The 12,815-nt window shown below is 38.9% G+C and overlaps 1 protein-coding gene across 16 annotated transcripts in view; it reads right to left on the reverse strand.

Annotated features, from left to right (window-relative positions):
* PHACTR4 (phosphatase and actin regulator 4) overlaps positions 1 to 12,815 on the reverse strand; it is a 109,389-nt gene that overhangs the window by 44,681 nt on the left and 51,893 nt on the right. For 2 of the 16 annotated variants that reach the window (XM_081223729.1, XM_081223728.1), the window contains exon 3: positions 3,302 to 3,389. The exons of 7 other annotated variants lie outside the window; for them this stretch is intronic. In XM_081223729.1, coding sequence (XP_081079855.1) covers positions 3,302 to 3,370 — 69 coding nt within the window. In that variant the 5' untranslated portion in view covers positions 3,371 to 3,389. 7 more of the 16 variants (XM_081223731.1, XM_081223730.1, XM_081223721.1 and 4 more) reach the window with 6 other exon arrangements.

Below are 12,815 nucleotides of genomic sequence, written 5' to 3' on the forward strand. Positions count from 1 at the left end.
GAGGAAAAAAGAGGCTAATTATTGTGTGAAAGGTATATGATGGGGGAAAAAAAAAGAGCTAGAGAGAGGGAATGGAAAGTTAGAGAGAAAAGGAAAGTGCCAGCCTAAATGGTTGGGTAGAGTTCACTAAAATTCTTGGTACTTCCCTGGTGGTCCAGTGGCCAAGACTCCATGCTCCCAATGCAGGGGGCTGGGTTCGATCCCTGGTCAGGGAACTAGATCCCACATGCATGCCACAACTAAGGGTTCGCATGCTGCAACTAAAGATCCCATGTGCCGCAACTAAGGCCCGGCTCAGCTAAACAAATAAATAAATATCTTTGGTCTTGTGCCAAATTTAAGGACGTGCTAAGTCAGCTGTTTTTTTTTTTAGCTGTTTGTTTTAGTATGATACATAGTAAAGGATTCTAGTGAACACAGAAACAGCTTTTTATGTTGATTGAGAATACAAAGTATTATTTGAAAGTTTTATCTCAGTAAATCTTTTTTTTGGCCGCGCTGCACGGCTTGCGGGATCTCAGTTCCCAGACCAGGGACTGAACCTGTGACGTGGCAATGGAAGCCCAGAATCCTAACCACTAGGCCACCAGGGAACTCCCCAGTTCATAGGACTTTTATTAGGGTTATTGGTAAAAGGAAAAATTGATGAATGATGAGCCCTACTTTTTTTTTTTTTTGCGGTACACGGGCCTCTCACTGTTGTGGCCTCTCCCGTTGCAGAGCACAGGCTCCGGATGCGCAGGCTCAGCGGCCATGACTCACGGGCCTAGCCGCTCCGCGGCATGTGGGATCTTCCCGGACTGGGGCACAAACCCGTGTCCCCTGCATCGGCAGGCGGACTCTCAACCACTGCGCCACCAGGGAAGCCTGAGCCCTACTTTTTTTTAATAGGCAGAAAAAATTTGAACCTTTATCTGTTGAGATGAAATTTTTTGTCTAGTATATAGATGTTAAATGGGCATTCTTCATAAATATCACCACTCATTAGTACGTTGTACCTGCTTACCCATTTCTTGCTTTTCAAAGACCTTTCATTTCCATCTCATAGATAAATGCCTAGCATGATTTACATCCTGACTTGTTAACAGAGAACCACCTTTGTAGTAGAAACCACAGGAGAATTTAGTGGCCCAAAAGGGAATTTACCAAATTCAGGAGAGTGGTTACCTCTGGGAGCAAACAAGCAAAATGCCATCATAAGGGAATGTAGGCATAGAAAGAGGGGTGGGGTGGGATATAACTCTTGTTTTTAATTTCATCTCTTAAGCTGAGTAGAGGCCCCAGAGGGTCCTTTATATTTTCCTCTATACCCTTTTCTAGCCATTGGGTTGGCCAAAAAGTTCATTTGGTTTTTTCCGTTAACATCGTACGATTTTATCGGCCAACCCAATGTGAACGATTTCATTAAGGGAATAAAAACAAAACAAAACAACTGAGCTACTGAATTGATATGGACCCAGCCCTGGTGATCAAAGTAAAGTAAGTCAAGTTCTGATTTCAGTCCTAAAAATCTGTGGCTGAATGACTCACTTTGCGATCCATGTGCCTCAGTTTCAATAAAATATGAAAAGTACTTTGTAGGAATTTCATCTGGCAAGTTCTCAGGGGAAAACATACCTTTAGAAATGAAATTACATTAAATCATGAGACACATTTGGGCGTGTTACCTGTGTTCCCACACTTTATGGTTTTCTTTAAAGTCACTAACATTTTTCATTTCTGGGGGAAAAAAAGCACCCTGGGACTGAACATGTTTTCTGCTGCTTCATAAATCAAAGAGAAGGTATAAGAAGGTATAAATCTTAAAAAAAAAAGTATAATGTCAAGAAATGATTCACAGGCTTTCCCCCACTTTGTTTATATTTAGGAAGTCTTTAATGAATATCCACTTAAATCTATCTTTCCCACCTTTCCATCTTCATTTTATACAAAACCCCACAAGGTTGGGAAAATGAGTCTTTTAGTGACAGTGGACTTCCATTTCACTTATATGCTTTGAAACTCTGGCTACACTTATCAGCCTGGTCTCCAGCTATCTCTGAGACAATAACACTTCAAACGCAAAGCACTGCCTTCAGAAATGTTTATACCAAGTATTGCCTTATGAGAAACGGAAACACCAGCACAATGGAAAAAGCCTGAGACTTATTTGGAAAATGTATAACTGAGTCTAAAAAATTAAGTCAAATCTCAAAAATGGTCCTGTCGGGAATTCCCTGGTGGTCCAATGGTTAGGACTCTGTGCTTCACTACAGGGGGCCTGGTGGAACTGGTCGGGGAACTAAGATCCCGCATGCTGCAGCCAACAAAACAAAACAAACCAAAACAGGTCCTGTTTATAGAAGTCAACAATTCTAATTCTACACCACATGTATATATCAGCTGCCCAAGTCCTGCAAAAGAGCAGTAAAACACCATTGATTTCTAAACATGAGTTCCTGTAGCACTTATGTTCTGCAAGGGCAAGAAATTAACAGATGGTTTACTAGCAATATTGTCTTTAAAAAGTCCAAAATGATCCAGTAAAACGCAACTATGAGTGGTAAGTTAATATAACTGAATGAAAAATTAACTTATTTTTCATTTATTCTTCACAAAGTGATAAACATCCCAAAGTTAAAAACATCAAAATCCTCACATTCAAATTCCTATAAAATAGTCAACTTCACCTACAGATCTGCCTTGCCTCTGTCAAGATTTTGTTTCTTTGCCTTCTATTACTCACCAACTCCATCTGGATTTACCGGTCTGGAGATGTCAGCTTGCCCCATGATTATGTTGTCTGATGTGTCTCACAACAACAAATTGTCCCCGACCAAAGCAAACTTTTCTTAAACGATAAATCCACATAAGGAGGGGACATGCACTCCTCTCTCAGTGTCACCGCCAGACATCAGGAAATGGCAGGAAGCCAGTTAATCCGCAGGAGTTTCTGTTTTCCTGTATCCCGGACAAGGCACTGGTGTTTCTCACAAATATGTCTTCACGCTGGCTCTCTTCACATAGGAATGCCTGTCATTCCAGAGTGCACACTGTGAAGAGCTCAAGTGCAGGAAGGGGAGGAGACTGCCAACCACATTCTAGCTGCTGATCGGCACAGCCCTCGAAGTCCACACCTACTTTTTCTGACACTGAGCTGGGTTACAACTTTCCAGACTCACAGTCACGAAGAAAGGGAGGCTGCTCAAGAGTCTACCAAAGAATTTGTAAATTTAATCACACAAAAAACATCCGGGTTATGCGTAAGCAAGCTGATGGGAGCAGAAGTCCATTCAAAGGTACATTTTAGATACAGGCTTACCTCAAAATCAGACCATTCTGACATTTCACTGCTTGCTCTAAAACTGTATTTCGTACCTGTGAGTGGCATGCTCAGGGCAGAATGAGATCTGTGTATTGGGAATTAATAACATTAGGAACAATATTTTAGAATTAAATATACCTTTTCTAAAAATAAAAAGAAATATTTCTGAAAATTTTGCTTACTAAAATAGTAAACTTGAAATAAATATTTTTAAGGTATTATGCAATATTTCTCTTTCTGCTAAAGTTCAATAATGGTCTTGAGGAATACAAAACTATAGGGAGTAGCCCTACATGCTGCATATAATACATAGACAGCATCAGCTAACCACATGCAGCAATGGAAGGGCCAGCCTGCATGCTGATTTTTTTTATTCAGATATAACTAATTTATATACAGCCATATACATAAATATTAAGGATACAGCTTGATGAATTTAACATCTGAAGGTAAAGGGGGAACTAACAATTCTGAGCACTATATTAAGGAGTTTTATACTGTCTATGTCCTTTAATTATCACCACAAATAACAGGCATTGTGAAGAATATATTATTTACCCTATTATCAGATGAGAATAAGGCTACTGAGGTCAAATCCTGTGTTTGTCAAAGCCCTAATATTCCATTAACAAATGACAGCTACCCCTAAAACTGAGCTTTTAGTTTAAAACTTTGTTCTCCAAACTGAGATTTCGGAAAGATTTCTAGTATCTGGATTTTTCCTTTGCCTTTCCTTAGCACCTGCTCCTCTTTCCCCATTACCTTATCTCTATTATCTGCTTTTGATTTAAAAAGTAGCAAAGGTAAGGAATAAGAAAACGACAATGCTAAGGCATCAGTAAGAAAAAAAAAGTGTACACTTGGGCAAAACTCAGTTGTTAGTACTGGTAGTAGTAAAAAAAATTATGATATTGACCATTAACTTAGGAAAGGATAAAAGGAAAAAAACAGCGAAATTTTACATCAGAAGAATGCGCCAGGGCTTCCCTGGTGGCGCGGTGGTTGAGAGTCCGCCTGCCGATGCAGGGGACACGGGTTCGTGCCCCGGTCCGGGAGGATCCCACATGCCGCAGAGCAGCTGGGCCCGTGAGCCATGGCCGCTGAGCCTGCGCGTCCAGAGCCTGTGCTCCGCAACGGGAGAGGCCACAACAGTGAGAGGCCCGCGTACCGCAAAAAACAAAAAAGAATGCGCCAATCTAAGAATGTCAAATTCCTTCTAAGCTGGCCCTTACATTTATTAGCCTAAAAGCAGATCATGTGCAAGAGCACCACCCACTACTGTAAAATGGGGAAGCAAAAGGTGGCAAATGCATTGGCCAGCACCTAGTAGGTGCTCAGCATATTGTAGTTATCACCATCATGCAGACAATACAGCATATTGTTTAAGAAGATGAGCTTTGGAGGCAGACTAAAATTTTAATTCCAGATCTATTACTAGGTGTTAACACTAGGCAAGTTATTTCACCTCCCTGAGCCTCAGTTTCCTCATTTGTAAAGTGGGCATAACAATACTTACCAGTACAAGGCATTAAATGACATGAACAGAAATAAAGCACTTTGTAATGTGCCTGGCACATGGAAAGTTCTCAATAAATGCAAGCAATACCTATCACAGCTGTTATAGTAAAAAAAAAAAACAAGTCAAAAAAGGAGAGGGCAGGTCAGGGGCAGCCAGACAATGGTACATGGCAGAAAACCCAGTCATTACAAGGAGGTTAGTCAGAAACGGAAGAGGATGACATTTCTGTACCATGAATCCAGAGAGCAAACTGGAAGAAGCAGGCCAAGGAGGAAGCTGGAACACAATCAGGTTGGTGCACAGAAATATTAAGCAGATGGAACAGCCCAGGTGTGTGCATTATCATGAATTAGTTCAAACCAGGCACATTAAACACACATACACATACACACACACACACAGAGCCCAGAAACAGTATTATAGAATCTAGTTCATGTTGACAGAATTATACAAGAGTAGAACAGATAGATTTAAAGATCCTCGTATGGCTGCTGTTTACCACCTGCCAAATTTAAATGTCCAACTTGACTTGGCTCACTGCTGATCTTGGGTATTTGAAAGCAGCAATAAACTCAAAGATTAGAAAAAGGATTCTTAGTGATCATTTGGCTCAATCTCCTATTCTTTACAGAAGAAGGAAACTGAGGGTTCAAGAGGTTAAATGCTTTGCTCAGAGACAGGACTAAAACCCAAGACTCCTGATTCTAACTCCAGGACTCACTTTGGCTCTTTATAAATGGCCAAGGAAATATTTATTTCCTAAAGATATATTCATTTCCCAGGGAAGTCCACACTCTACAACAATGACAAATCTCTCAGAGATTCTAATTCTGTCACCTATGGACCAAACCAACACATGTTCCCTAACCAGCATGTTTCAGTTTCATTTTAACAATCAATATTTACTTTGTGCCGACAAAAGCAGACAAGCAGGGAGAGGGGAAAGTATTGGCCCACTGATGGCTTTAAAATTTAACAATAAGGCCTTGTGTTCATTCTAGTTTTCCATGTAACTCTCAAAGGTATGCAAAGGTAACTCTCACTTCAACTTTATAAGAAGTAGACAACCCTCTCTGAAGTGTCACCTAATAAGAAACTCTCTTTTTAGAGTACTTTTCTTCCACAGCTTATTGCCTCAAGGAATGGGGCAAGTAACAGATTAAAATCTGTGAATCTCCCTATTTTATTTAGAGAAAGAGAAAAAAGGCCTTATAAAGTTTAATATGCAAAGGAATCTAAGTTACAGCTTAGATTTATATAGCAATTGAAGCCCCCAAGCAGTCTCATTTGATTGAAGAACTGTTTCTAAACAAACACTGCTAAACATTCAAAACCTTTAGTGACACTTACAATTCCAAAACTTTTTGTTGGCCAGCACATCAGACACTAACGTGAGAACACGCTTTATATTGTCAATAAACAGTTTACAAGATCAATCACAAAAGTATAATGCTTCCATTTAAATGTACTTTTATGCTGAGGTACCAGTATAAATTGGCTTACCTAGGAGAGTAAACTCTTCGCTATTTCAATTACATCTCCCTCAGCTTAATTCAGCATACCACTTTAAGTTTGAGATGTCTCAAGGAGGTGAGCTCTAGTGAGAGGTTGGGAAGAAAGTCACTTTCCTCTTGGAAAGGCTGACCAACAGAAATTATTAACAGGTCACACAGATACATATTCAAGTAAAAGACTAATTTTCAACTTCTTTATATATAATTGAGGGTGGGAGCAGCTTTCTATTCTTTATTCCACCATCTAACTCTAATCTAGTCTGGCTGGCTCTGAATAGGAGATAACCTCCTACAATTAATAAACTGTCTCATATTCCATGTGGAAATTAGAAAGCCTTGCTAGTCACTTGTAAACTCTTCATTGTCTCATCTATTTGTACAAACCACTCCCTTGGCCTGGAATTTCTTTCCCAGATCCATCTAGGGAACTCCTACCCATCCTTTAAGAATTGGCTCAAATGTTGCTTCCACTATTAAGAGCGTTTTCTTAGTCACTCAAGCAGAATTCAGACAAAGATTTCCTGATCACTGATTATGTGCCCAGCAATGCGCTGGAACTAAAAAGAATAGTTTTTGTCCTTAAGGTGATTACAGTTCAAATAAGTAGGATCAACAATAGAGCATGATAAGTACCTAGGTGCTACGCAAACACATATTGATGGGGCTGGGGGCATCTAGCTTTCTCCTGAGAGATGAGAGAAAATATCTTGAATTAAGTGACTTCTAAAATCTGAGAGAGTCAGTCATAGAAGGAATAACAGAGGTGAGAAAAAGGTAAGGGCAGCAAGAGATGAGACTGGAGAGGTAAAGAGCTGCTCATGACTGATGGTGCCGGATGTATCACCCTAAACTGCAATGATCTTCCGACTTCTCTGCTGGGCAGGAACCATGATGTGTTTACACTTAAGCCCTCAGTGCCTGGCACGACTCAGTGCACGGTGGACATGCAAAAAGTATTTATTAACCTTGAGGACAAGGGAAGAAACAGCATTCCTCAACTTTAAGCTTTGCTCACAGAATCTGGTAGCAAAAGACAGTTAAGGCGAAAAGCGCCACAGATGAAGGCTGGAAGAAATGTCAAGACCATAGACTAGTTTATCATTCCAAACAATCTTGAGAACTACTGTGAAACTCTCAATTCTGTGCGAAAAAATGGCATGCTTATGATGGTTTTTGATAATTTACTGCTTTGCAAGTCGTAATAACTTTCAAAGAAGACAAATGTGTCAGGTGAATGTTTACATAAACCCTCATATAATCACGACTGCTAGGCTCAAGATCCTCAGCAGAAAGCACTTCTACTCCATGTGAACTAGCCGGAAGAACAGGCTGAAAGACAGAGATTAAAGTTAAGGGGGAGCCACTGGTACCACCAGATACTCATCCCTCTTACTCCCAATGACACTGGTTTCTTTCTGTGGCTGGCTCATTGGAGGCAAAAAATGAACACACGCGCCGCCTATTCTACATCAAATACTGTAACTCTTGTCCCCTGCCTACCCCCACTTCCAGACGGAAGCATGGCTTACCAACGGAGGAAAGCTTTCGAGGCTTTGGAGTTACATATACATAACTATGTAAAATTTCAGCTTTTCCATTTGCTGATTAGGTGACTCTGAACAATTACTTAACTTATATGAGATAGAGATAATTACTCAGAGTTTTTGTGAGGATCAAATAAGAGAAATCTCTAAATTATAGTCTGATGACTGAAAGTGATTAATATGTTTGGATCCTTCTCACCTCACTTAGATTCTTCACATAAATGACTCCCCCCACCCAATGCTTACATTTAAGTACCACCATTCCTTAGGAAAAAATGGGGAGGTTCTGCTATGCCTTTACATCACAGTGGCTATACATATGGCAGGCATGAAGTAATGTATATGTTTACAAACCTACAGTATGTTGGACTGTGTTTATGGGAGAAAGAAACTGAAATTATGCCAGCAGGACTGCTTCCAGATCCACGGAATAAGAGACCTCAGGCTAGGCAATTGGAGCTACAGAAATTCTTTTTGCTTTCTCTTAAAGTTTTTGTTTTGAAGACAATAAATTCTTAAGGATGCCCTAGTGGTCAGGAGATGTTTCTAGATCTGAGGAGTTAGTTATAAAAATTATAGTAAGCAGGAAAGTTTCAGTTAAGAAAGATGAAACATTTCTCTCTGGTTGGGTTAAGGGATTAGGTAGTTCCTCAGAGTACAGTAGAGTCAGTGGAAATGGTAGGCCTAGATGAAAATGAGAATTAGCTGAATGGGGACTTCCCTGGTGGCTCAGTGGTTAAGAATCCGCCTGCCAACGCAGGGGACACGGGTTCGAGCCCTGGTCCAGGAATATCCCACATGCCGCGAAGCAACTAAGCCCGTGCACCACAACTACTGAGCCTGTGCTTTAGAGCCCGTGAGCAACAACTACTGAGCCCGCACACCACAACTACTGAAGCCTGCACACCTAAAGCCTGTGCTCTGCAACAAGAGAAGCCATGGCAATGAGAAGCCCATGCACCGCAACGAAGACCCAACGCAAACAAAAGTAAATAAATTAATTAATTTTAAAAAATCCTAATTAAGAAAAAAGAATTAGCTGAATGGAGATGAGAAGAAGTGGGAAAAAAATTGAGCAAAAAGATTCACAGGTTGTGTGGATGAGGGAAAAAGGGAAATGAGAAGAGGATATAAATGACATTTATCAAACTTTAATCCACTATGTGACATCAGGCACCTGAATCAAATTATTGCCAAGTTCCCTTCAGGTTCTGAAATGCTACAGCAGAGCCAAACTAATGACAACCAATTCAGTGCTCTGTTTCCAAAAATGGTTCCAAGAAATGTTTTATTACAGAAGAGAGCAGTGGCCATGGTGCACTTTATATAGCTAATCCAACTCAATGCTTCCCATAGAATGCAAAATAAGTGCTTAATGAATTGGGGTATTGTTATTGGGAAACCACAATCCTCATTTATTCATTCCACAAAAATGTCCTGAGCACCTCTAAAGTATCAGTTATTGTTCTAGGTGTTGGAAACACTGATTGGATACAAAGAGGGAAAAATCTATGCCTTCTTTCTAGTATGTTAGATGGTGATAAGTGCTATAGAAAAAAAATTATTCAGGGAAAGGGAATACGATGGGCTGAGAAAGCGGGTGCTAAATTATAAACTGTGCAAGCAGAAGGGCCTCATTGGGAAGATGACATATAAACAAAGACCTGAAATAAACAACACATTCCTCAATTAATGTACTAAAAGTAAATATTAATTACAACTATAGTATATTTTAATGACTGGTCAGTGAAGTAAGGGTTGTCAAATGAGTTGCTCAGTTCTCAAATATTTAAAGATGTGCTGTCTAATACTGTGGTCACTAGTTACGTATGATTATTTATATGTATATTAATATTTAATACATTTATATTAAACACAATTTTCAATTCAGTTTCTCAGTTGTACTAGCCACATTTCACACATGGCCACCACACTGCATGGTGCAGATCTAGAACATTTCCATCACTGCACAAAGTTCTATCAGACAGGCCAAACCCAAAGTATTTTTGAAGTACACTTACAAGTCTTCCAGTAACAATGCAAAACAGAGTATTTCATCAGCATGTGGTATCTATTTTCCATGGCACCAATGACTAAACACCAACAACTAGAGGCAGTATACTCCGAAGGAACACTGACAGTTAAAAAAAAAAGTTTCCTTTTATTCAGTCACAAACTATTGAGCTATTTATACTCACAATCTTTGATACTCTTACTTTAACAGTTGAATTACTGTTTCTTTTCCTAGTAACCCTCAAGTAAAGTCTTTGACTATTAATAACAACTCAAAGCTCAAGGAAGGATGGTTTTATTTCAATTTAAAGATCTACTGAGAATTATATCCATTTGTTACCAATTGAAAATTAACAACCTCCATCTTACTGGCCGTCCATTTAATATTCTATCTATCCCAAATAGTATTTTTTCATGTAGTTACAATGAAAGTGATTGAGAAATCTTAATCTTAAAGAAACAAATATTTAATAAAACCACATGATATTCATAAAAACTAAGTCCCAAGTGGCCTCTGTCTACTAAGGAACCTGGAGGTATCAATGATGTGTAGAAACTAACCAGTCAGAAATCAAGGAGCTGCCCGTCACAGGGTTCTGAAACACTAAATGTTCTCCAGTAAAGTGGCATTCATTGCTGATGACTCAGAGATGACTACTAGTCACTGCCACGTCTCTCCTTCCTTCTCTCTTTCATAACTCTTTCTAACTCATTCGGTTCTCAGTTTCACTTTCAGACAGTGAGAAAGAAATCCAAATATTACCAACACTCAGCCACATATCCAGTGGAAATACAGTAAGTCTGATGATAGCTATAACATTTGTAGGAGTTATTCAGAAATTTCTAACAAGAAATCTCCTTAAACATTCTTTTCTGGTACACGTGCAGGAGAATACAGACTTCCTCTTCTACTAAATAAAAATTCTGAGTAATGAACACCTAGTTACACTATGAGTCAACAGTAATTCCACAGAAGAACAAAGGATGACCATATAAATGGTGTTTCTATCAAACTTGCTCCAGCCAGTAATTCAAATGTACTTTATTCTTTGTTTTCCATGTAAGAAATATCTATCTCTTTTATACCATTCTCTTCCCTCAAAATTCTCAAACTTTCACAACCACAGAACCTAGGAGGTGAGGTACAGGAGAAAAAAAAAAGGTTACGTATATAATTTCTAAATTCAAAGAGAAATAGTGTTTTGGATTATACATACCTTTGTTTCTAAATCTTGTAAAAAAAAAAAGTAACAGTGAAACACCTTAACACTTTAGGAAAACAATGTATGAGGTCAGAGAAAATATGAACAAGCTGTCCCTTTGCTCATCTGTCTATGTTAAAGCAATGAGCCCAATCCTAGTTTAACCTTCCTGAAAAGCTAATCTTTATTAGTGCTACCGGGTCTATAAAAATGTAGTCGCCAAATAAAACCATCCAAGATGCAAATCTGATTACTGTTTTTTCAGCCTAAAAATAAGTTCCTTTGTTGAAAAAGCCCCAAATCAAACAGGATCCAATTAGCTATTAAACACTTTACCCATTCTCATCTTGTTCCCAGGCCTAGGCACCAAGAGCCTTCAGAATACCACCTATCCTGAAGTCCAAATTGCTGACAACCAAGTTTGTTGTGTTGATTTGTAGTGAATGAAAAGAAAAAAAGATAAAGGGCTAAAATGATTCTTCTGGGATTTATTCACTTGGGACAAAAAGTCTTCTATATCTTTAAACAATTTTATAAATCCCAGTCTGACAGAATTTACTTGTGGATCACAGCTTTCAAATGTGACATCCTTTTATGTGTGTTTGGGACAGTAATAATTTCCTTCTTACCTGACTCCAGTTTTGTCCCTTTCTGATCTATTCTCAACAGTGGTGCCACCACGACCTTTACAAAAACACAAATCTGACAGGGCTCTTCACAGCTTATTAAAAATCCTTCAAGACCTGGCCCAATGTCTACCTTTCTTTCTTTTTTTTTTTGTTTAATTTTTACTGGAGTATAGTTGATTTACAATGTTGCGTTAGTTTCAGGTATACAGCAAAGTGAATCAGTTATACATATACATATAGCCACTCTTTTTTAGATTCTTTTCCCATACAGGCCATTACAGAGTACTGAGTAGAGTTCCCAGCGTTATACAGAAGGTTCTTATTAGTTACTTTATATACAGCAGCGTGTATATGTCAATCCCAATCTCCCAATTTATCCCTCCCCTCCTTCCCTCTTGGTAACCATAAGTTTGTTTTCTACATCTGTGACTCTATTTCTGTTTTGTAAATAAGTTCATTTGTACCATTTTTTTAGATTCCACATATAAGCGATATCAAATATTTGTCTTTCTCTGTGTGTCTTACTTCACTATGACAATCTCTAGGTCCATCCATGTTGCTGCACTAATGCCTATCTTTCTGTCTAACCTTTTCTCTCACCACTCCCATGCCTGCTGTCTTAAGTCCTATTCCAAACCACTTGGAATTCTTAAACGATGATATATTTGCCCAGGTCTACCTATCTATGCATCTGCTCTTCTAGCTGCCTAAAATGTCCTCTCCCTCCATTCCTTAATCTGGCTAACTCTCACTCCTTCAAAATTCAGTTTATGTTTCACTTCCTCTAGGAATCCCTCCTTGAACATCTACCTTTCTATACTTAAGACTGAATTATGCACCCCTTTGGTACTCCGAGGTCACCCGTATATACCTCTACATAGAGGGGTATAAATCACTTTTGTTAAAATTATCTACTTACTTATTTGTCTCTCCTACATTCTTTGAACAGAGATTGTCTTTATATCCTCAGCTAGTAACATACTTCTCAGCACATAGAAGGCATTCAATAAATATTTTTTTAAATGGAGGGAGGCAAAGGGAAAGTAAGATCTTTCACTAGTTTAGCTTGTTAAGTGTCCCTTTCAGGTTA

This window comes from Mesoplodon bidens (genome assembly GCF_964165515.1).
Source record: "Mesoplodon bidens genome assembly, chromosome: 2".
Taxonomy (NCBI): domain Eukaryota; kingdom Metazoa; phylum Chordata; class Mammalia; order Artiodactyla; family Ziphiidae; genus Mesoplodon; species Mesoplodon bidens.